The 25,532-nt window shown below is 41.2% G+C and overlaps 3 protein-coding genes across 8 annotated transcripts in view; all 3 read right to left on the bottom strand.

The window, feature by feature from the left end:
- Window positions 1-334: 334 nt before the first annotated feature.
- shoc2 (SHOC2 leucine rich repeat scaffold protein) lies at window positions 335-12,983 on the bottom strand. The gene is made up of 9 exons (XM_034598779.1): window positions 12,863-12,983; window positions 7,984-9,054; window positions 7,433-7,570; window positions 7,162-7,292; window positions 6,524-6,712; window positions 5,420-5,542; window positions 4,733-4,870; window positions 3,868-3,985; window positions 335-1,952 (listed from the first exon to the last, which is right to left on the bottom strand). The coding sequence occupies exons 2-9, from the start codon at window positions 8,684-8,686 to the stop codon at window positions 1,744-1,746; spliced, it is 1,749 nt and encodes a 582-aa protein (XP_034454670.1). The 5' UTR covers window positions 8,687-9,054; window positions 12,863-12,983; the 3' UTR covers window positions 335-1,743.
- rbm20 (RNA binding motif protein 20) overlaps window positions 12,973-25,532 on the bottom strand; it is a 69,520-nt gene continuing 56,960 nt past the window's right edge. For 4 of the 5 annotated variants that reach the window (XM_034598554.1, XM_034598529.1, XM_034598561.1 and 1 more), the window contains exon 15: window positions 19,240-19,250. The gene's annotated coding sequence lies outside the window, so the exon portion shown is untranslated. Of the gene's footprint in view, window positions 12,986-18,507; window positions 18,518-19,239; window positions 19,251-25,532 lie in introns of those variants that run through there. The other variant, XM_034598545.1, reaches the window with a different exon arrangement.
- pdcd4b (programmed cell death 4b) lies at window positions 16,974-25,145 on the bottom strand. 2 transcript variants are annotated; one of them, XM_034598848.1, is made up of 12 exons: window positions 25,010-25,145; window positions 24,467-24,559; window positions 23,715-24,032; window positions 21,668-21,762; window positions 21,315-21,428; window positions 20,948-21,169; window positions 19,290-19,387; window positions 18,655-18,769; window positions 18,376-18,483; window positions 18,004-18,114; window positions 17,763-17,902; window positions 16,974-17,680 (listed from the first exon to the last, which is right to left on the bottom strand). In XM_034598848.1, the coding sequence occupies exons 2-12, from the start codon at window positions 24,507-24,509 to the stop codon at window positions 17,620-17,622; spliced, it is 1,425 nt and encodes a 474-aa protein (XP_034454739.1). In that variant the 5' UTR covers window positions 24,510-24,559; window positions 25,010-25,145; the 3' UTR covers window positions 16,974-17,619. The 2 variants fall into 2 exon arrangements, with proteins under 2 accessions (XP_034454739.1, XP_034454733.1); XM_034598842.1 differs by having other exon boundaries at window positions 23,715-24,037; window positions 24,469-24,559.

Genomic DNA, 25,532 nt, shown 5'->3' with positions numbered 1-25,532 from the left:
TTTTACAGTTTGACAGGATAAAACTTCCCCCAAAGAAAATTATTATATTCTGTCCCGAGAAACTCAACATTAATATTTAAATTGATACAAATTTACATGATAAACCGTTACCAGATAAAATACTTCATGAAACAAAAAAATGCCCCCATTCTAAATAACCAATGAGCGGCTACTGTGTTTTTGCCAAAATATAGAGGGTGCCAATGTCTTTTTGAAAAAAAAAAAAAGTGCATGAGCAGCAGCATTGCTAGGACAGTGTGGGACAAATATGAGATATAAAAAAAAAAACTAAAAAAAAAACTATTAAAATCAAGGGAATATTTTCTATCATGTCATTAAGATTCTTGGGGAGACCCTGTTTAAAAAAATGTTTAAGGTACTAACAAAAAAGAATTGTCAAGAAGAATTTACCTGTCAATGTTTTATTATGAAACCTTGATTGAAGCTCTGATACACTCACCGTGCGCTTCAAACCAGATAACGTTTGATATGTTGGTCAACTGGATTACAGCTCTGCAGCCCAACACTGAAGATAATGTAAAACAAGTAAACGGAACTAAAAATTGCACTCAAGGCAACAACCAGGATTTGTATACATATATAAAAGCGTCTCTGAGCACTTACCCCATCACCTACGCATGTTTGACTTGTTTCCAACACCATGTTGTCACACAGACGGAGGGGTCACAGCGCCGCCCGTTCAAGTCCAACCTACTTTTTTTTTTTCCTCTCCTCCCCAAGCATGTATGATTGGCATTTCTCATATGTATACATTACTAGCTTAATGCTGAACAACTACTGCTGCTATTTGTTAAAAAGATGTCCAATCACCCTATTTTACATCTGATATCGCCTGTTTGAACAGATTAATGCAACAGCAAAAAGAAACATCGAAAATTAAAAGTAAAAACAGCAGTAATAAAAAAAATATTGAAATAATTTATATCTTTGTATTCTCATGGACAATTGTGTTTAGACATGAACCACTGGATCACTCTAAACATAGGCACAGTTTTTAAAAAGAAAACATAAAAGATTTTAAAAAATGAAAATGAAAATAAGAAATTAACACACCATCATTAGACCTTTGTTCTCTATGGTCAAGAAGCAATTAACATAAGTTATCTCGAGGAAGATGATAAAAAAAAGGAATATCAAAAGAAAATATAACAAGATGACAGTTAAAATTACGGCAGCAGCAGTAAATGTGAAGTTCAAAAGACTTTTTTTGTTTGTTTTTGCATACAATTGTATCCTTGCTCACATAATAGATGCTTGTAATTACTGTAAATACATTGGCAATGGGAGCATGGTTTATATGGTTAAAAGACTTGCCACTTAGCTCACAGTTACTCAATATATATAATTTTATAGATCTTCAGTTTTGGCAAAGAGATGGAAATATTTTTCCTCTTGTATGATTCGGAATGAAAGATGAGCAGGGGGGGGTGGCTGGGGTCCTAAAATGACTGTGATAAACTCTGGAGGAACACATGAGTCAAGTCTCCAAAGATTCACCTCGTTTCTGCCTGAGGATGGAGAAAGAAATGTTTTCCTCTTCTTCCTCCTCCTCCTTTCGCTTCCCCTCTCGACGCTGATTGTGGCGAGTCTGTTTTCTTTACAGTGTATGATACACGTAATGGGGGGGGGGGGGGGGGGGGGGGGGGAGGCGCCAGGCGAGAGGGTGCAGAGCAACTGAAGGGTTTGGGGGATAAGTGGGACTGGGATTGAGCTGCTCTTGGCTCAGACCATGGCACGGTACGGTCCCTGCATCTTGAGGAACTGGATGATGAAGGAGGGGCCTCCCGCCACGATCTGCGGAGGCAGGTGGCTGAGGGGACAGTTCTCGATGCTCATGATGGACAGCTTGCTGCAGAGGGCCAGCTCGAACGGGAGGCTGTGCAGGTTGGGGTTGTCGTTGAGGTACAGTTCCTCCAGGTTCTCCAGTGTACCTGAGGATAGACGGCAGGCAGTGTTAAGATATAAACTATCATCCAGGGAAACAGTCTGAAACATACAGCCTCCAGACGGCATGAATAAAGTAGAATGACACTCAGTAGATCACATACCTCAGCCAAGGCCCAACAGTCCCCTTAATTTCATTTAAGGTGGACCACATTGTACACACTCATAGATACACTATAAGTACAAAAGTATTGGGACAGACCTCTATCATTGAATTCAGGGCCATTGGTTGGACTGGGCCCCTTTGATCCAGTGAAGGGAAATCTTAATGCTTCAGCTTACCAAGACATTTTGGACAATTATATGCTTCCAACTTTGTGATAACAGTTTGGGGAAGGCCCTGTTTTGTTTCAGCATGACTCTGCTGCAGTGCACAAAGCAAGGTCCATAGAGGCATGGTTGGGCGAGTTTGGTGTGGAAGAAGTTGACTGGCCCGCACATAGCACTGACCTCAACCCCATCCAACATGTCTATGGATTTAGAATGGAATGTCATAAAAGCTCTGGTAGGTGTAATGTGTAGGTGTCTCAATACCTTTGTCCATATAGTGTATCAGTTCCCTAAATGTCCCAGATATATATTTCATCAAGATCCATTAATTGTTCCCTGTGAAAATGTTTGATTAAGATTTACATAATTCTGAGAGAAATCAACGGAAATGTTGAAAATGTTTTTTTCTTGCAAAGTTAAAAAGGAGATATTAAAATAGGATTTTTGGGAACAAGAAAGTGCCTCTTACTACTACTCTACTGTTACAGTCACACCACATGTTTTGATGCATCACAACAGAAGTTATAACACTACTTTAAAATAGAAATATATCTTAATACATACATCAAAGAAATGATGATACTCAGGTCTGAAAAAAAAAAAAGTCACTATTGATTATTTTCTTTGGTTTATTGTTTAATCTATGATAGGATTTTAAAAAACTGAAATAAAATGACCATGATTCTTTGGACACAAGTTGACGTATCCAAATTCCTCATCATATCTGACCGTCAGTCAAAAATATTTAGGATTTTTCCTTTTAAACTGATTAAAATTAGTATAATTGACAATCAGAATAGCCTGGGGTTGATTGACAAACCATTCCAGCTCCAATCTACTAAAATTGTTGGATCAATTATTTGTCCTACCCCTGGCTGCGTGGATGAGATCTTAAAGACAGATGAACAACACGCAACCAGTACAAAGTTCTGGGTCCAGTGTGAATACTCTAAAAATACAACCACCTTCAGCTCCTTCCTCCAGCCTTTTTAAGCTGCATCTAAACTTTTGACCTCAGCAGTAAACAGCCTAACCAGGTTGGACCAATCACTCAGAGGAAAGTAGAGGTGGGACATACTGTCGACTGCTAAGCTCTTAAATCCTTATGGATAAGTTTAGCTTTTATTGGTGAACAACGTTACAGTTAAAATAAAAAATGCTAGTGTATTTGTGTTTTTGGAGAATACGATTTTCTTAAATGTTTATAACAAATACTAATAATGTGTGTTAACAGGCGAGTAAACTTTGGCAAAAGAAGAATTATGGAAAATTATTTTATTTTGGTTTGCTTCCTTTTCAAGCATACAGTATTTCTTCTATATGAGAGCAACTGAATACTTTAAAAGAATATTGAAAAAGAATTGTGTTTAGTTTAAATTGAACAAGAGTTTTAAATTAATTATAATTTTTGACAGAATTCTGTGCCAAAAGTCACAATTGTGTTTTTAGAGCTAAGTTGCAGAATTTTCCAATTCCCACCAATCTCCCAGAAGTCGAATCAAGTTCATACACAGTTGTGATCAGCTCTGGTTCCCTACCACCACTTAAAGACACTGCTATTGTGTGAAGCAGTGAGGAGTAAAGTAATATTTTTCAAGCCCCGAACATGTAGAGGAAGAAATTAGTATTTACCAATCTCCTCGGGAAGGTGTTGCAGCAGGTTCTCTCCCAAACCCAGGTGAGTCAGGTTGGTGAGGTGGCCGATGCCTCTGGGTAACGTAGTCAGCTGATTATTTGTCAACACCAATTTCTAATGAAAGAGTGAGAACACAGGATGTTGAGTGAGAAAATGAATCAAGTAAATTCACAGGCAAAAATAAATAAAACCTTTGTTGAAACAAGACAGACATTTACCACTAACTGTTAAACAGAGTGGACATTAAAATGATCGCTTAGATTGTCAAGATATTCAAACTATTTATCGTTGACTAAGATACAAAATCACTGACCATTCCTCATATCTAATGCCCAGGAAATTCTTCCATAAAGCTTAAATAATTGTAAATACACAGAGGAATAAAGCTTTACATTTTAACTTGATTTAGTGACACTTCACAACTTTGAGTATATCTCCAACCTGTAACCTATAAGGATTATGTATTATTTAAATTTGACTGATATCTAATCCGATGTTTACTGTTTCAGGGTCTCATTTGTTCTTGGATGAAAGTCCTGGACTGTTTTTGGAGTAAGAAAATAACCGGGAAAAAAAAACTCATCTGCTTTGTCTTTTATGATATCACCACTGGGAGTTATTGACATCTGAATTTTCCAAATCCACTAACAGGCGTCTCAGTCCTAAGCTTTGACTTGAAAATAGGCCTTATGTAAATGTAAATGTAATAAGAAGCAACAAAGACTGGAGCAGTGAGAAGTAAAGGTGGATACAAATAAAAGACATTAGTTGTTGGCTACATTGATTCTACGAAAAACAAAAGTGAAATATTCTGTAAAAAACAATTACTAAGCGCCAAAGGAGAGAAGTAGAAAAACTTACCTGTAAATCTTTAAGATAAGCGATTTCATTCGGCAGAGATTCCAACTTGTTTTCCTCCAAGTCGAGCTCTCGTAGCTTCCTCAAATTTCCAATACTATGTGGTAACTTCTTGAGAAGATTATTGGACAATATTAACACCTGTGAAGACAATGACGTTTGTGTATTTATTGTTTTTTACATCTTGGGAACAACACTGAACAGAGATTTCTTTCCTCTATCGTGCAAGATGCAACACCGGAAAGACAGCAAAGTTCCTGGCACATTGGTTTTCAAAACATTTGTGGTGTTGAGCACGACTCACTGAGGGAAAAGACTGAAAGGCAAACTCTGTGTCTGGCAATGGGAAAGGAGCATTTTTTAGCTGGTTTACCTGCATTTAAAATCCCATGTATACCTGCTGATTGTTGGTGTAAAAGGAGGTATTATATATCTACAGGTTTGAGGAAACAGGTCTGTGCGATAGTAGCTTTTAACCAAACCCAAAACCTATTGGCATGAGTCAGTATCCATGTTTATAACATCAGCGAACGTCCCCAAGATGAGGGATGAAATGTGTTAAGATAATGGCTCTTTCACCTCTATTCAAATTCTTAGCACAAAATATAAAATTTATCTAGCGAGACTTTCAACCTCTTCATTGAGGTAGCTAAATCCCTACTATACACTGTGTGTGTACGCGAGGCTCACCTCTAGAGAGACGAGACCACAGACGTCCTCAGGGATCTTTGTCAGCTGATTCGTGGCCAGGTTGAGCTCAACCATGCTCGTCCATGTGCCAAAGTCCAGTGGCAGAGATGTTAACTGGTTGTCCTGGGGAAGACAATGAAATACCTTTATAAGCAAAATAACTGACATTTTCACAGGGACCATGCTGTGTGAGAGGCTGAGCAGAGCAGTGCACTATGTCAGCTATGTTACTTTGTGCTACAATAAATGGAGATATAAATCCAAACTACAGCCAGGGTGGAAATACAACAAGTAAGGAGTTAAGGACTTTTGAATGTCTGTACTGGTTGCACACCAACACAGACTTTGATGGAGGCGCTGTTATGAGCAAAAGTCAACAGTAGTTCTCTCAATGCAGTTTCACTGTTAGTATTTAATGTACATCAGGAGCTTCAGATTCCTGTGTGCTACATTTAAATGCTGTCTTTTATTTCGGAATGTCCATCATGTCTCATAATGACAATGATAATTTAGCCTAACCAGCTGCTTTTAAAAATGTATGAACAGCTTAACTTTTTAATAAATAAATGAAGATGCATCATCGGACTGTTTTCGGTTTAGGCGTTTTACATCCACCTTTACAGTGCCAGCTCAGTTATATTAGAAATTGATCCAAGACCAACAAGACAGTGGATTTATCACCTCAGAATTAAATTTATCAGAAAATATGATTTGTTAAGGATTTAAAAATTCTATATTTCTAATAATTTTACTTTTTGACACAGAGGTTAAATTCATAGGCCTTTTCACTAAAGATAGTTTGACATGTCACAGTAGGAAAACACAGATGTAGAAATAAATCAATATATTCATGGTTATTTTCAATTTAGATGCTACAGTTTCGGGATCCTGTTATTGTCCTCACTGTCAGAGTGCCATGACGTACTGGGACATTGATAAAAATGTCCTACTATGAAAAGTCAAAATGTCCGGAGTGAGAGTTTTACTGTCTTGCGATACTGTGATAATACTTGATTTTGATGAAGAATAAATCACACAACAGACAGTGTAAAGGGGGTCATGCATCAATCTATCTTATGGAGATAAATATGCACACGTTCATACCTTCATGTTAAGCTTGCTTAACACTTTGGCCCTGGAGAAGATACCAAAAGGTATCTTATTGATTCTGTTGTGCTCCATGTTGAGGGAGTAGATGGTGGAGAACTGGGATGGTCCACCCACAGGGTAAGACTGGAAGCAGTTCCTCGCCAGTGTTAGACTCGTCAGGTTGACCAAACTTGAAAGCAGGCCCTGGTCAAGTACAGAAACAGAGGCATTATTGAGACAATATAAGAAGAGGACTATATCACTATAGGCTGTGATTATTACACTGGATGCATTAGTAACCATAAACCACACCCATGGTTAACAACAAGCATTCAAGACAGCCCTTTCTGTAAAACTGTTTCTGCACAGTCCTTGGTGCAAAAATATATTTAAAGGACTGTGTGTTGTGGTGTACCAATGCATAAATTAATTTAAAAAACATACATTTCAATACATTTGGGAGCACAGGTACAGCAGGGGTTGAAGTTCCAAAATGAATTTTATGTTTGTCAATTTGTTTTTCCATTTTTCAAACGCAGAAATAAAAAAAGATATTAGCTAAAAAACTAAGTAAGCTTGGAACTAATTGTTATTTCTATTTTTCAGTACCATTCTGCAATCATATTTGAGATTAAATTCCAAGTTCTACTTACCTCTGGCAACACTGAAATGTTGTTGTTTTCAAGGTTTAGCTCCTCCAGTTCTCGACATTTGGCTAATGATCTGGGGATGGCTGATAATCTATTGTATCTCAGACCCAAGCGATTTATGCTGGCCAGATTCCCTGAGACAACACAAAAAACCTTGCTGTTACATTTTTACATTTGTAACTTTTATAAAACTCTAGTAGGAGTCAGACTGGTACAATTAAACAAAAATAATGCCTTAAATACTGAGTCAGTGAGTCATACTGAGTTCAGTTACCTATAGTCTCTGGTAGGTCCAAGAGCTCATTGTGCTGCAGGTCGAGGTTGGTTATCTGTGTGCAATTCCCAATCTCTTTCGGTAAGTGTTCCAACTGGTTATGGGCAACATCTAGAGTAATAAGGCTGCAAAGCTCCCCTGCAGAAAGAAGCAAACAAAACTCAGATGTTTAATTACTTTGAGATGAAAGTGCTTTCAGTAACCCAGCCTCAGTACAAAGGACCAACAACTTTTCAGAACTTTTTTCATTCCTGATTCAGAAAATCTAAATATTCAATATTCACAGCATCTTGTCAAAGACAAATTTCTCTTGGTGGTATCTTTGCAGAGTTTTATAACCAGAACATTCTCTTACAGTACAATTAGACAGTGTACAATATACTTGATCCAGCTGGATCCATAGTATGTGAATTACTGATATTACATTGATGACCTTATAAGCACAATATGATTTGCACTGCACAATAACTTGTGGTTACCGTGAAGAATGGTTGGCTTCTTGATCCACCTACATATATTTTGTACCATCTTTACACATTGGTCTTACTCACCGATCTCTGCAGGCAGCTGTTTAATCTTGTTCTCTCTGATGCTGAGCATAGTGAGCTTGGACAGGTTTCTGATGTCCTTCTCTACTGTTGTGATGCGGTTGAAGCGCAGGTACAGCGTGGCCAGAGACATCAGCCGGTAGACAACAGCCGGTATCTCTCTCAGCTTGTTGTGCCGCAGGTCGAGCATTCGAAGCATCTTAAGGGAGTCCAGGGAGTCGGGTAAACTGGTCAGGGAGTTCTCACTCAGGGCCAGTGTGACCAAGCCTGACAGGCAACCCACCTCAGCTGGCAGGCTCTGCAGCTTGTTGCTGTATAAGTAGAGTTCAGCGAGCTGCGTCAACTCCTTGATGGAAGTGGGTAGCATATGAATGGACCGTTTAGATAGGTCCAGTCTCATTGAGTTCTCCTCCCTGCACTTGTTAAGTTCTTTGATCACCTCGGCATTACTGGACTTCTTGCGAGTACCTGCTGCCGGGTTTGGCCGCTTTATCGTATTGTCAACTGAGAAGGCAACACCCGGTGTTGAACTGCTGGTGTCCTTCTTTCCTTCTTTGGCATCTTTCCCTTTGGTCTTCGATTCTTTGCCTCCATCCTTGACCAAACCGGCCAGAGCCTTGGTCTCCTTTTCCCTTTCTTTCCCTGCTGGACCACCTTTGGGGTCCTTTTCTTTTGAATCTTTTTCTTTGCCTAAAGTACTACTCATGTCGACGTTATCGGGCCCCTTGCAGAGTTGCTCATGGGAGTCTCTTCTGTCAGGTTACTTATTTGGGAAAAAAGGGACACACACAGCCAAGGAGGCCTTTAAAGAAAACATCCCTGTGCAGACCCACACATTTATGATTATCCTTGAAATAAAGGCCCAGTGATCCAAGGGTTTTTGGATACTTTTATATTTTGTTGCTTTGTTAAAATGCCATGGAAGAAAAAATCCTTTTAAGTAGCAGGATTGTGACATCCATGGTCCACATGCTTAAGTTTTTGAACTGCATACAATCTCAGGACCTTCAGACAGAAGTTCTTTCAGGCTGCAAAGGTCATCAAAGTTGTTTTTTTTAATCCCTCGAAGATTTGCTGTTGGGGAGGGAAAAAAGAAATATAATTTTCACACACAAAAATTCTCAGTATTATTAATTTCAACAGTTGACTGGTCCGTCTGAAAGTTTCTGATCTTAAAAGTCCAATTCAATTTCAATACTTCGTTTGTTTGTTCTGGTGGGCAGCATTCACAAATTCCTCACTTCACCCTGTCAAATAACTGGCGCTGCACACAGAACAATGGGTGAGTGAGCTCCAACAGAAGTAAGCAATTTAAAAAACTTAAGACCATGACATGTCGCAGAAGGCAATGTATGTGGGAACATGCGGTGGGCAGCTTCCTTGTTTTACATGTGTTTCAGTGACATTTTGCAGGAAAACCACACCTCTAATAAACTGCTGTTAGTTGAAAACTTGTATTGTTCTAGAAAGACAGAGGGCCTAAAAAGAGACACTCAGAGCTTTCCTGCCACTACAAATCCACACAGAAAACCCCTCTTGGAACAGAAATCGTGCATTTTCCATAGGAAACAATGCAAAAGAACACCAATATATTTGAATGATCGATTATGGGAACAAATTTTAAGGAGGGCCTGGTGTGTGCTAAAAGTGAAATGTAAGCTGCATGTAAAAGAACCAAACAGAAACCAACAAATGAAAAAGGAGCCTTGATAATATTCTTCCTTAAAGGCTAAGACAGTAAAACACTTCTAACAGGTTTGGTGGGTTGTTCATACAATGAGTTAAGCAGTACTGCGTGTGCCAGTCCACACAAATTTGCTGAATGTACTGAGCATAACCTCACTCCAACTTGCTCCTACTAAACAAACATGCCCAAGCGGGTGTTGACATTACTTTAAGCTTTCAAGCCCCACCTAGACATGCATTCAGCTATTTAGCATTCACCTATAAAGTCTGAAATGCAACAATCACACTGCAAATTGACATCTCAAAAAGGCAGCCAGATGAAACAAACAACCCTTTAGATGACGAACTGAGCCAGAATGTCTCTGTTTAGCCTCCACTTCTGTTGTACCTCAGTGACTGTGTAATGCTCTCTAGAACTAGTACAAGCTAAGCTGTGGTGAAAAAGAGAGGCAGGTTTGGCTGAGGATCAGAGCTAAGTGAAAAGGTTAGGACTGCTGAGAGTAATCTTTAGAAGTGGCCTTCAAAGCATGAAGTCCCCACAACAACAGGTCATATGACCTTTTGGTTGAAAAAAATGTTGGGTCAACAGCAGCACCCCTTGCATGATAGAAAGCCTACTAGTGTGTTCTGTAAATAAAAGAAAATGTATCCACTGTTCTTTCAAATCATAAATAAGGAGATGCAAGTCTAATACAGGCTAGAATAGGCATAGCCACGTACAAAATAATCATTAACATAAAATGAGAATAGCCAGGCCAGCCTCATTGCTGGGCCAATCCAAACTGTGCAGGCAACTTCCTTTTATGGTTGTACTCTCCATGTGCCTGGCCTGATGTATCCTCTGTTTATAACAAACTGAATGTAAATGGTATCTGTATAAATTCATCCCTGTATTTCACAACTAACTTTTTATCTTCAACCTAATAAAAGAACAAATGAGACCAGAGGGAAAAGTTGAAGATCAAACTGAGCAAGTTCAGTTCTTACATAATTCTTATGAACATACTTTTGGTTTTCATGTTATTCTTGATATTTTACCAACGATAACAAGCTTTGTAGGCCCTGCAATAACCCTTTGTATTTGTTTGTCCAGATCATGCAGATGCATCTAATGCAACTTTCAAATGAATGCAGTGGTTTCTGAAAACAAAAAGAAAGAAAAAAGGAAAGCAGGGAAGGTTTAGTCTTCAGCAGACCAAAAAAGCAAGAGTGAGAGGAAAAGAATAAACTATGGGTAATAATTATGTTAGAAAACCACAGAACAAGGAATTCATGAGATTCAGTGACTTATCCCATACATGACAAGCTTAAGAAAGGGCTCACTAGTTGTTCATGAATGTAATGACTGGATTGCATCAACACGCGAACCCCAATGGTTATACAGAGATGTAAATAACTTGTTGTGCACGAAATGTTAGAATAAATTTGTAGCCATATTAAATGTCTTTAATTAAATGTCAAAAAGTGCACCACTGATGGGCAGACTCTGTTTAAAGGTCCCCACATCTGTCTACCGTACAGGTGTGAGGGAATCAATTTACAGGCGTCATTGGAAATAGCTATCGACAGACAGGTCAGTTATGACAAAACTTTTTTGTGACTTACATTGAGTTAGCAGGACTCATTCAGTAGATGCAAATAATATGAATCCTGACTCGTATACAGCTTTGAAGAAAATCTAATGCAGGAGACTAATGAATTTTCCATTAAGGATATCTTGAAACCATCTGATGCCAGTGCATTAGACCCAAGTAGAACAGTCTAATGTTCTCCAGTTTGTGTTGATCCATTACAATGGATTCTGGATCAAAGTAGAAACGCAACAATGTTGAGAATACAACACAGCACGTTTGTGTGAAGCAAATATAAAAATGTGTGATATCAAAATAACACTACAGATTCAGGAAATGACTAAAATCCAGCTCATGTTGCTGCTTGACAGTTTGTTACTGCTCAAGAATCAACAACAACAAGGACTGACCGTGGCCTGTTAATGTTAAAGGTTAATGTTTGAGACTAAACAGCCTGACATAGGTGAGGTGGCAGCTCCCAGCTGCTAAACAGCACAGCACCGGACGAAGCTAGCTTCATGGCTACGTGAGCCAGTGACAAATCCTTGCAAACAGATTAAACGACCAAAAGGGTGAATGTTCGAAAAGTCAGGTCACCTTCCGAGACGAATCAACCAACCTAATACCGAGGAAAACACAGCAAGGCTGCCGATGCTGTGCAGTCACTGGTTAGCCTACATTGACGCGGACAGTGCTACATGATAAGGTTTGACCGTTAACCCAGCATCTACTAGATAACTAATGGTCGTTAGCTAACTCCCGCTGGATGAAAATATCGAATATTAGCAAAGTCAGCCTTGAAGCTGAAACAAGGGGAATGTCTCCGTCTAATATCCCCAGCCCGAGAAGAGAGAAACACACAAGCTATTCCTGCTAACCACTGACAACAAGGCAGGAAATAAAAGCAGCTAAGCTAAACGTCAACAGCAAAGCAAACGTCAGTTCTGCCAGACTGCTAACTTGCTAACGTCAGCTAGCGGACAAGTTAGCACCGCCGGCTAACAAGATTTCAGCGAGAGGACTCACATCACGGTCCGGGAGGGGAGATAAATCAAACAGCTGTGATTGTGCGTGGGAGACGGTGCCGTGGGTGTGGAGGTTTCCCCCTGACACGTTTACTTCCACCCAGCGGTGAGATTTGTCTTTCAGCACGGCTAACTGTGCGAGTGTAGGCCCGAGCAGAGCGGCAGTCGGACCGAGCCGTCGGCCGTGAGTGCGACCGAGGAGGGGGAAGCCTCTGCTGCAGCCAGCTGAGCGCAAACGGGCAGGAGACACCGGAGGAGCCCAGCCCGGCGCAGGCGCTACGTATCCCGGCAGAGCGGCCACCGAGCGCAGCCTGGGTGCCACTAACTGTACCGGGGTGTCCGAGCGGTGTTTGCGTGGTGAACATTAGCGGAGGAAAAAAAGAAAACACAGTGAAAAACAGCGGCCATTCCGAAGCTGAACAAAAGAGTGCGTTCGTACTCGCCACCGCGAAATGACACTTTATGCGTTTCACACGCGCCGCAACGAGAGGCTGACTGCGTGCGTGAGCTGCGGGGAGGTGCGTGACCATGCCACGGGGGGCGGGCGGGGTCGGGGGCGACATAGCGTCCACTGCTAATGTGATAATAAAAGTGTTTTACCTTCAGAGGTGTGACTCCGCCATCCTCGCTGCTTCCTCCTCTTTCCTACACTGCTGCTCGCTCCGCTCCCTCCCCGCACACCAAACTGCGTCATTCGCACGCCTAGCCCCTGTTATCACGAGACTTAGGAACGAGACTTCTACACATAAACAAAAAGACTGTGTTTGAGAGAGTGTTTGAGAGAGTGTGTGTGTGTGTTTGTGCTTCAGCAGATTTCTTTGTAACCTCAGGACCTCACTTTGTGACCCACTTTTAATCAATCAATCAATCAAGTGTTATTTCTATAGGCCATATTCACAAATCACTATTTGTCTCATAGGGCTTAACAAGGTGTGACATCCTGCGTCCTTATCCCTCAACTAGGGTAAGGAAAAACGACCCCAAAAAACCTATAAAGAGGGGAAATAGACGTAGAAACCTCAGAGAGAGCCACATGTGAGGGATCCGTCTCCCAGGACGCACAGGAGTGCAATAGATGATGTGTGTAACTGAGCACATCGAAAAAATAACAGTATTTACAACATTTATTAGAATTAACAATTTGTAGCATAATGGAGAAGTGTGTAAATGTTTAAAGTATTTTAATGAGCTGTTTGAGGATTAACACTTGCTCTTAAGAGTTAGGGTTAGGTCAGGTCAGGCATTTAGTTTTGATGGTTCAGGTAAGTGATAAGATGTGAATTTTGGTTAGTGTTATAGGCATTAACAGGTCCCGGTTAAGTCTACTAAGGTTTTTGGTTAGGCTGTGTACAATGAATGGAAGTCACTGGTCATTCAGGTCATAGTATCTTCACAAGTTGTGCAAGTGGACGTCGGAGACTGGCAACTCAAGCGAGTCCAATTGCTTATGTACACATGTGCAACCTCTGAAGAACTCAATGGATAATCCGATGTGTGTGTGTGTGTGTGTGTGTGTGTGTGTGTGTGTGTGTGTGTGTGTGTGTGTGTGTGTGTGTGTGTGTGTGGTCCCGTTATTACGAATGTTGTGGGGACCTAAATCTCTTCACATTATAAGGACTTGTATTCCTTATGGGGACAGAAAGTAAGTCCCCATAAAGCAAAGATATGTTTCAGGGGTAAATCTCTAGGAAATCAATGTAAATCAATGTAGTATGTGTGGTCCATGTATTACCCATGTTGTGGGATCCTACATCTGTTTACACAGTCACGTTATGGGGATTTGACTTCCTTTCCCTGGTAGTGACTATGGTTAAGTTTCCAGTAAGACTCCAGGAAATCTATGTGACGTAAGTTAAAGGTTCAGTGTGTAGAATTTAGTGACATCTAGTGGTAAAGTTGCATGTTGCAACACCTCACCTCACCCTCCCCTTCCAAACATGAAAGAGAACCTGACTGTAAAAAATATGGTGAACTCCGTACAGAGGACCCTCTCCTGATGTATATATGAAGTATTTCAATATAAAGGAACCATTCTAGGGTAAAGAAAACAACAACTCACACACCAGTGAACACATCACTAGGATTATTTTATATTCAATAGATCTCTTTCACCTAAATCTTACACACTGAGACACAAGGAGACACAACAGTGGGCGTTTGTGCACGAATATGGATATATGTGTGTGTGTGTGTGTGTGTGTGTGTGTGTGTGTGTGTGTGTGTGTGTGTGTGAGAGAGAGTTTATTTACTTACATGCCAATTCAAACTCCTAGATAAGTGTACAATGGTTGAAGAAAGTATGATAAGTGTTAAACAGTGTATTTCCTGCTGTATTTGTCTGTATTCACATAAAGAGTATTACTAGGACAGTCCTCCAAAGCTACTACTTTAAGCAGATGAATTTGTATCTGAGCTCTGCAGGTGTCAGTGGGAGAAGGAAGAGGAAGGTCACGTGACTCTCGCGGACTCGTTGGCTTGACAACCGCTGTTGATCCTCGGCCGGTGCTAAAGGTGCGTCACTAAATGTTGTTCTGTGTTGTGTTATCCGCGGAGTTTTTGATTTAACGTGGTCAAACACGAGGGGGAGAACACGTCGCAGTGTGCGGATAGAGGTGGTGACTCCATCTGACCGCGGAAAGGTGCCGTCTCTTTAGCAGGGCCCACGTAGCTAGCCGATGTTTGCTCTGGCATGCTAACCCATGCTAACCCTCAGGCGGATGAGATAGATCGAAAAGGTTCGCGATGGTAGATTCGGTCTTTAGAGAAGTGACGCTGATTGAGAACTGAACACAATGAAAACGTGAACAAATCCGACACACTGCAAAAGCTGCATTTCACACGTTGCCACAGAATGAGCTAATGCTAACTTATATTTCCCCTCAGGAGGATCTGGTGTTATCAGTGGTGGATGTTATTGAATGACGCCTGACTGCAAATCCAGAGTTTAATATAATTTCTTCTGTGTTATCGCTCTGCATGTAAATATGTTCCTCACAAAGCTCGTGGCACAGATTATTTATTGTGACTGATTCATGCGTCACATCTCACCTGTTATGATCAGCTGAGAAAACACCTATTATTCATTGGCAGCAGCTATTTTCTTTCTGATCCCACAGCGTCATCGTTTTGAAGCTTTTCTTTCTTTCTGCGTTTTGCATTCGTATTCATGAATCTGTGCTGAATTCAATTTAGCTAAATGAAGTCAACTAATATATATTTACCTTTCAGCAGGCACTTTGGAGACACAATGCCAGAAGTCAAGTCCATATTCAGAGAAGTTCTGCCTAAACAAGGTTTGTGCCGAAGCCATTAGCTCTTTGGCAGCAGTGGTTTCAAACAAAAGGCTGTTTGTGGAGCCTGATACAACATGTGAACTGTTCAGAAATCTGCAAAAGCTTGCAAAATCAGTCAGTGGGTGCTCTGTGCTGTGTGCTCCCCCTCTGCAGTCCCTTGTGCAGCGCAGCATCATTGACTTTGTCGCAATATAAAGCTGGATAATAATGGATTTCTAGAGTAATGGCTTTGAATGTGTACCGGCTGTTCAGAGGCAGAGCAGCAGAGGTCTAAACTGTCCACATGTTTCATGCAGGGAGACTGACCCCAGTGCAACATGCATTTAAAAACTGGCATGTGATGGGCCACAACTTAGAGCCTACAAATATAACATGCATACAGATTTTTATTTTGATCTAAAACTAGTCGCACACTATGTCAGTGCCCTAAACATGTCTGATTTGTTTTTCATAAAGATCCATTAATTATTCTCTGATAAATCAATCAAAATGTGGAAAAAAGTCCTATCTTGCACTGTTCAAATTAAAGAAGTTCCTGGATCCACACCAAAATATGATGGGTTCTTTCCTGATCCGTACCACATCTTTCCACCAAGTTTCGTGGTAATCGGTCCTGTAGTTTTTGTGTAATCCTGTTAACTACCAGACAAAAAAACTGAAAACATCCCCCCCTTGGTAGAAGTAAAAAATAGCAACACTGCACCTCAGTTTCCTCATTTATCTTCACATTTAAACCTAGATCAGTTGACGTAATGTGAGAATTATGGTTGAGGTTAAGGGATTCTTCTTTCTTTACATCCACAGGGCAGCTTTCCATGGAAGACGTCCCTACCATGATTCTCTGTAAGCCAAAGCTGCTCCCACTCAAATCCGTCACCCTGGAGAAACTGGAGAAGATGCAGATGGAGGCTCAAGAGGCCGTCAAACAGCAGGAGCTGTCGATGAAGGAGCAGCCACAGTAGACGCCCTATGGAGGACTTGCCACAGCATGAAGCGGCCAGACTGGTTGAACATTCCTTTAGATGGAGGACAGTGTCTTCAAGCACTAATAGATTAAGTATTTTTATGGACAGTGACATGCAACATGAAGAGGTTGATGTTTGGAGCTGAGCGGTGAAGTGGTGAGAGTAGTCAACGTAAGCTTCATCACTACACACCTCTTCTTAGTGCTCATGATTTAATGCATGTAATCAATAATCATTACGTTTATGGCACGCCAGTTAAATTCAATATGGTTGGTCGCAGAGACATTTGCAACTGTATTGTTGTTCCTGTAATTTGACCTTAATTCATACAACACAATGTTACCCACCTCCTGATGAATGTAGGGTAGAATGAATGTGTTAGAGACAAGAGTTTAGTTCCAACATGTGGTTGGTTGCGTGTGTTAATATTGTGACATTCACAAAAGCAGTCTTGGATTATTTAATAGTGGTTTAATGAACAAACAAGAAGCAATACGCAGTACATTTCACAAACCAGTATTCCTGATATATAAAAATAAACACTCTCAACACCACTTTGTGAAGTTACCCGACTGGTATTTGTTTTTTGTTAAGTCCTAAACCTTCAGAAATGATATCTTTGTGTGATATTAAAGGGTATACAGACAAAAAAGAGACAAGCACAGCATAGAAGGAGCAGCTAGTTAGGGAGCCAGTATTATACCAAACTCACAACCTTTATTTTTTTTTTCAAAACCCTTTGTAAAGCTCTTGACACAAAGCAGTCATCTCTGTACAAACACTGCGTTCTAGAAAACACAGGAGTGGCAGTGAAATCAAGAAAATACTGTACAAAACAACATGGAATGATGGACACTGAGAGGTGTGGCACTTCAAGGGTTAGCTTATGTAAATGTTGATATTGAAAAACCTTGGAGAAAGTCATCTTCAGTCTTAATGGGAAAGTGCAGATTTTTATTTTTTTTAGCCCACCTCAGTTTCAAAAATGTAGATTCTTTTGACTGTTAGAAGGAGAAATATTGTACCCAACTATCTTGAAAAATACGTCAGTAAAAAAGTAGCTTCTTCCTCTTGTGGCACATATAGTAAAAAGGGCGCCTCAGTAGCTTTCAAGTTTGACGACACCACCGTCCCCCTCGCTGACGAATCTCTTCCGGCCTCTGAACGAGAGACAGATCACATAATGAAGACCTTCCTTCAGAGGTCAAATGAAGGTGTGTGTCAGAGAGCCAGGGCACTTACCGACAGGGACAGAGATCTCTTAACTTTACATCAATGACTCCCATACTGAGGCTCATATCCACAAATTGCTCCAGTACGAAGTACGCACGAGGGACATCGATGTTGATTTCAGCAATGTCCATGTAAATTCTTTCATAGCCCTGTGAAAGAAAAAAAAATGGATAAGAAACAATCTCAAAGACAAACAAATGGTGAAATAATACCATGCTGTAAAACATTTGAACACCAGGTGGCAGCATACCCTTCTCATTTGGTCCACAGTGATGATGGAGGAAGCGGAGAGTGACTTCAGTAGCTGCAGAACCATTTTGGAAGTCTTCTCTCCTTTGGACTCCAGAACCATCACTACAGCCTGAGGGAAGAGGCAGCCATATTTACAGCCTTGTATTAGCACTAACAGCTTTCTATAGTGGCTACAGCAACCCAGACTACAGCACAAATCATCTACAGATTTCAACATACACAATATTGCACAAGAGGGTTTAATGAACTACAATATGCTGATGGATTGGCTTGAAAATCTTTAGCAATGTTTATTATTTTTCAGGTTGAAAAAAGGTTTTACTCTACTTCTTTACCATCCTGTACACCTGTAGTGCCTCACAGTATTTACCTCATACACAAACTCATGGTGGAAATGTGGCACCTCCAGATCCCTCAGGCATCTCTCAGCCTCCTTACTGTCTCCAGACAGAATGTACTCCTTCAGCAGCAGGTTCATCTGGATGAGGAGAGATTCAATGACCATTATTAACCTGTGGTGTTTCATTTTCTTATAGCTACAAAAAGAGTTTTAGGCAACAAACATCTTTGGGAATTGTTGGGAGAAACAACAGATGGATTTTACTATTATCATTATTAGGAGGAGTCTAATCTACAAGAAACTATTTACCTCTTTGATGAGCTGTGTGACAGGTCTCTGGCCCCCACCTGACCCCCACTGGTTGTCGATGCGAAGCCCACCCATACTCATCTTCAGCAGCACGGCAGCCCGGTCCAGTGCCGCCCTGAGAGATAAAAAACAAAAAACAAAAAACAGGCATGATTTGGGGGTTTAGGTTGTCACACTGCAACACTAACTTTTATTTACATGCAAGTTCAGTTAAGATTCTCCTGCTGTGTCATACCTTCCTCACTGAAGTCTCAAAGAGTAGTTTTTTATAGTAAAAACTAAAATATGTACTTGTTTCGTCTCACTCAGACTTTTTTACTACATTTTTACTATGAATGACGTCTTTGTTGTGGATATTGTTCCTCATCACACATTCAACTCAGTACTGTTTTGAAACAGAGTTGAACTTGACTTATATATATATATATATATATATATAGTAAGCTTCCACTTATAATTACTGACTGAATCCCCTCTTATCATTAGCAGCGATTCTAATCTCTTGCACACACACCCTGACATAAACACGGAGCATGACACAGGAAGTGACATGTTTTTAAAAAAAGTTCATGATAGAACATAAAAGACAGGAAACTCTAATCACAAGCAGCAGAGCTTTGCTTACAGTCACATACCGTGTGTATTCACTGTCAACTTTGCCCTTGTAACCTTCAATGTAGCCCTTGGACAATATTTGGTCGCTAACAGCACGAGCAATAAACCGACCCACCAACTGGAAGAGAAACACAAAAGAGGAACAAAATGTAAAACAAACAAATTACACAGCACCACATTGTGCTGAACAGTTTGATAGACACTCCATCCACCGGTGTTCTCATTAGACCTGTGGTTCTGTCCACTGAAATCAGAGGGGGGGTGGTTTGGGAGTCAACAAGTTGTTTGTAGGGTTTGATGTTTTTTTGCTTTCATTTTTATTTGTGAAATCTAGTAATTTGTGTAGATTTTCTATATTATGAAAAGTGAAAATCAGATTTAACAAAACAATGATTATTTTACTTTCATTACTTCGAGGAACAGCCTACTCTTGCAGCAGGAAACAATAGCAGTGATGAGGATACATTAATTTAAACTAATTTAATTTAAACATTTCTTTAAAAATGTTTAATTTTAGGACAAAAAACTTGCTGCATCACTGCTTTTACACATTACAGGGTCAAAGTTACGAAACTCTTTCAGTTTGAAAAAACCAGAGGCCATGAAAATACTGACCCGACAGGCCGTGGCCTCAGGGGCACGTGCACGAGTTTGTTTACAGTAGTTTGAGTGCATGATTTAGAGAAAACTAAAGAGCTGGCTTTGCTCTTCTGGCCTCCACAAAGCCTGCGCTCATCACCGATCATTGTTTCTGCACAGACAACAAGCAGCTCCATCTCATCTGATCTGTGGCTCTGGCTAGACTGGCAGGCATAAGAGGAGAAAGAGAGCAGAGAGTGTGTGTGTGTGTGTGTCTGGGAAACAGAGAGAGTGAAAGGGTGAAGCGAAGTAGGTGGGGGCAGGGCAGAGTCATAATGCCCCTTTATCTGTGGGACAGAAATGACCAGTGAGACTGAATGAGACAGTGAAAGGAGGGGTTGTGTGTGTGTGTGTGTGTGTGTGTGTGTGTGTGTGTGTGTGTGTGTGTGTGTGTGTGTGTGTTGACCAATAACCCTTTGAGCTTCCTTTGCTGAGCTTGCATTTTGTGAGAACAGGCAGACAATGGCCAGAGATCTCATGTCTGTGCAGACTGAAAAGGGAAGAGCTCAAATACACACACACACACTTGTCTCTCTATAGTTGTGAGGACCCTCATCGGTATAATGCCTTTCCTAGCCCCTTACTCTAACCTTAACAACTAAATGCCTAACCCAGCCCAATTCAATCCCTAAAACCAAGTCTTAGCCCTCAAACAGCCCTTGGAATTTGTAAGGACCAGCCAAAATGTCCTCACAATTATGGTATTGAACCAAAATTAGACACACACACACACACACGCACACACGCGATTCCCCAGACTGTGTAGGAAACTCAAACACCACAAACAGAAACTATACTTTCAGGTGAAGAATCTTTTGGTTCTGCAGATCAGTTTGTCTACATGTTCTAGATGGAAACAAAAGTTTCTTACAGGTTCTTTTCAATCTCCAGAATTTTCACTATTATCTGGAGTTCTGAAAGCAACTTATGATTTAAGGTCATTTTAAAATCTATATTGATAACTTTAACACCCTTTCATTCATTAAGCTGGAAACTGGGCTACAGGTGCACACATACACACACTCTCATCTCCACTCACATGTGGGGCTCCGGGGGTGTCCAGGACCAAGTCGGGCAGCTCTCGGAGAAGTTTGTCGAAGGAGTTTTCCACGTCGCCGTGTGACAGAACTGGTCCACATAAGTCGGCCAACAACCTGGAGGTGAGCTCCCGTTGGCTGGCTTTGGCCTCCAGGGCCAGCGACACAGCCAACGAGGGCACCTCACTGCACATGGGCCCCAGGTTCAGTTCTGCAAGTAGCTCCTGGACATGGAGAGAAGCGTTAACTTGTCACAGGTCCGTGCGAGTGCACCGTCTTTTAATGTTACTTTTTACAGCTCTTTGTAAAAATGTGTTGCGACACATAAGCACATCCACTGTCAGTCAGGCATGATGTCGGGACACTTACAGCCACTTCATTTGTGTCCCCATGTTCAAAGTACTCCTGCACTATGGGGGCGACAGTCTTCTCAAAGTCCCTCTCTTGCAGTGGAGGGACCACAGTCTCATACACACAGTTTTCCTGTCAAAACACAATCACAATTAGTCTCCCATACGACAATAATATGACATTTTTCTAATTGTATCCACTGCATAAATTATCGAAACTGTACATTAGGATCAAATTTATTTACAGTACATGTTATCATCTACACAACATAAAGTCCTTAACATGTAACATAAGATCCAAATGAGAGATGAGTTTAATGGACGCCTGCGCACTGGATTTTACATGTGATCATTCGACACTGGTGTTGTTACCTGAGCTTCGTCATAATTGGGGTCTTTCGCATTCACCTGCTCCAGCTCATAAACTTCACCAGATCGGCCCCAGACACCTTTTCCTCCAGCACCACCTGCGGCAGCAACAATGTTAGACATGATATCTGACAGCATGACAAGCCATTGTGTAAAAGCAATATGGCCGTGTCCTTTTGAAAAGATTTACTGGCCCACATATCCTGGATACCTGAAACATGAGTTGTCTTGTTTGAAAAAAAAAAAAAGAAAAGTAAAGTAAATTATAATACTTGTGTGGTCAATGTTAAAGCATTCTCAATGGGTGTTGATGTTGAGTGTTGCACAGCATAATGTCATGTACCAAACAGAAAGATTGTGCTGGTCTCATTAAATGTTTTTATTATTTATAAGATGATCATAGATGTGTTAATGATCTACTAGTGAAACGTATCATTCACAATCACATTTGTTTAGTTTTATTAATCGATAGGCCCGGACCATAAATCCGGATCGTTGCTGTCACTGTAACGACAACGTCCTGGCTGTGTGCGCCTCGTGTTGTGTGTGTCAGGTGAACTGTGTGCACACAAATTATTGGACCTTTTCTCAGTGTGCTTATGGGAAATGTGAATCAACCGAACACAAAGTAAACCTAATTAATTAGAAAAAATCCAACAACAATTTTTCTACCTGATTTCCTATTTCCCAACGGAATTTCTTTTTAAGCTTTGAGTTAGATTCAGAAAGGTCTTGTCCAGTGGTCAAAACAGTAATAACACAGTTGTTATAATAATGTTACTAATGTTCCATGGATCATTAACTTTGGGTGATGTTTACCATTTCTCATGCTAAATTTTTACCCAGAGGAGGAAAAACATACACACATACTCCCTGTATTTGGGGAGGTGACACCTCAGTGATGCATGTTATACAAACAAACATCTGCTGGCTCTGAGGCAAAGCCCCAACAGATTGCAGACAGTTTAAGAAGCCCAATTCCAAAAGCAGCTTGTGCAACATGCTTTAAACCCCCATTAGTCCCACACAGTATGTCACATTTATCGTGCCACTATATTTAGCGCAGCCCTCATCGGTTGTGGGAACCACCTGTCCTACTTCTGCAGTTGTCTTTCAAAACCTGCCATGCATGGAGGACAGCACGCAGCTAATGTTACACTGGGCACCACTGACGGTGCAGTTTTGTTATGTAACCACAAAAAAAAAAAAACAGACACAGGCACAGGGCCAAGAGAAAACACACTTGCTCCAGTTTTACTGCCCATGAGAAGAGCAAAGTGAACATACTGTACTGCAAGGACATGTGTACTCTTCCACCACTGAAGGAAGATCTGCAGTGAGATGTTACATTCTGATCTACTTGTGCATCTCTGGTGTGTATTCATGTTGTATACAACAGACAGTTGGGAGCAGGATGACAGCAGATTACAGGATCTATCTTAAGGCTTGAAATATAAATGGGATAAGGAATCACAGTAAGCCATTATGCAACATTTTCAGCTGAATGCCTGATGCTATAAAAAGTGGCGTCACGTACACTGACAAATGTCTCACACAAGATCATGTAACTTCAGCAGACAACAAATCAAATCCAAACACATAACTGGACCTCCAGCAACAACTACATTACCTTAAATTAATAACTGCCTTTATGTATCTGTAGGTAAGTGTGGTAACAAGTCACATCGTATACATTGGTAAAATATCACTTACACAAGCAACTTCTGTTCCACATTTATTTTACCTCTCATGGAAATTTCCACAAAAGCCTGGCCAGGCAAATGGCAAGAAGAAAAAACCCTGAGGCTCTTTAAATGGGTGCGAGCTGCTCCAGATCACACAGCGATTTGTTTACAAGGTAATTGGTTTATGGCTCAGAGATGGAAAACCACCAGACGAAGACAACTGTGGGTCACACAGTGATGAGGGTCTTTTCCCCTTTGAAGCACCCCCCCAAGGCAATGACCAGCAAGAAAAACATTACCCTTTGAGATTCCAGGGAAACTGAAACATCTGATGTATTTGGTGTCATATTGTTGCCCGATCGTACCTTTCTTTGGCAGGCCTCTGCCCTTTCCCAGTCTGGATTTCCTGTCCAGCAGCTTGCTCTTGGGGCTGGTGGGAGCCGCAGAGGATCCCCTGACCACGTCCCCATTGTCGCTGAGTGAGTCTCCTCGGCCAGAGTCCCTGGAGGAGTTCTTCCTCAGCCTCCGCTTGGCCTTCGCCTTGAGTCGGGCCTCCTGGATGCTGTTGCTTGACGACAACAGCCAGTTGCCGTTGATCTCACTGCTGGCGATTTTGTTGGAGACAGCCGGCCCGCCGTTGTCTTCGTCACCAGATAAGAAGGAGTCACTCAGGTCCCCGGCCTCTGTTGGATTACAAGCAAAAAAAATATGGCAGAAAGTTAATGTTTGCATGTGTTAAATTGACAAACAGCGAATGAGCAGCTCTTGGAGCATTCATACTTGTGTGGGGGGCCACGTTCAATTTCTGTCTGCAGTCACTGATGCAGGATGATCAGCAGAAGGAAATCAAGGCTGTATGCAGGATCACTAAACCCACAGGAAGTAATGAACCACATCCGCGTAAAAAAAACAGTCCCGGTGCCTCACATCGCATTGAGCTGATGGAGCATTTGAATCTCTGTCACTGTCTCTCACACACACACACACACACACACACACACACACACACACACACACACACACACACACACACACACACACACACACACACACACACACACACACACACACACACACACACACACACACACACACACACACACACACACTTACTCACCGACGGGGTTTGCGTTCAGCCAGGCCTCACAGTCAGCTGCCATGTTTGTGCAGAAGGAAATAAGAGTTTGCAGAAACACAAAGAGAGAGAAACCTGCGGCGTGGAAGAGGAGACGGGACATCAATGATCAGACATGCGTTAATAACAACAAGTCCAGACATGCTGCGACGCAACACGCTCCCCACCCCCCCATTCATTCACAAGTCACACTGTTGACAAACAATGGCTGACGCTGCGTTAGCTCCAATGCTCCGTGTCAGAAAGGAAGGAGCTGCGTCACAAGGCCAAACTCCACGATTTAACTGCGACAACACGAGTGATGATCGTGTGCACGAACAGAACCTGCACTTTACACTTAGTTTGTCTCCATCACACACTCGGTAACTACACAACACGTCAATGAAAAGGAGAAATAACACTACACACAGCGCGTAAGCTCGGTCAACAACTGTCCGGCTACGTCGATTAAATCCGTCAACTGCGTAACAACACGGTGAGAATAGGATCGTGTGGATGGAAAGAGTCGTAGTGAGATTCACTGACCGTCTGTTGCGCTCGAGCTGCGACCACCGACTCACACTTGTGTTGTTTGATCGACCCAGCAACTCGCACACGCAGCTCCGTGTTTTTCTTCTCTGATTGGCTGGAGGGGGCGTAGGTTTTTAAACCACGGGCCAATGACAACGCCACACGGGATTTTCCTTTTGGTATTTTCTGTGTCGGCTGTGAGCGGCTGCCCCCTGTCGTTACTACTGCAGAACTGCACTCATTATTATGGGAGATTACTGCAGCTACAACATGGTTGTTCATTGATGACAATAATAACAACAATAATATTAACAATAATAATAATAATAATAATGATGATAGTAATAATGATAATAATAATAATCAGTATAGTTTAATAAAGAGATAGTTTATGTCAGTATATTTATGTTTAGTTTATTATAAGGGTTACTGCTTCAATACTACTATAATAACAACAACAACAGAAAGAAAGAAACAATAATAATAATAATAACAATAATAATAATAATAATACTTGTGTGGTCAATGTGCAAATGAA

Source organism: Hippoglossus hippoglossus, chromosome 1, assembly GCF_009819705.1.
Source record: "Hippoglossus hippoglossus isolate fHipHip1 chromosome 1, fHipHip1.pri, whole genome shotgun sequence".
Taxonomy (NCBI): domain Eukaryota; kingdom Metazoa; phylum Chordata; class Actinopteri; order Pleuronectiformes; family Pleuronectidae; genus Hippoglossus; species Hippoglossus hippoglossus.
Note: the sequence above shows the minus strand (reverse complement) of the source record. Positions and strands in the feature narration are given on the sequence as shown.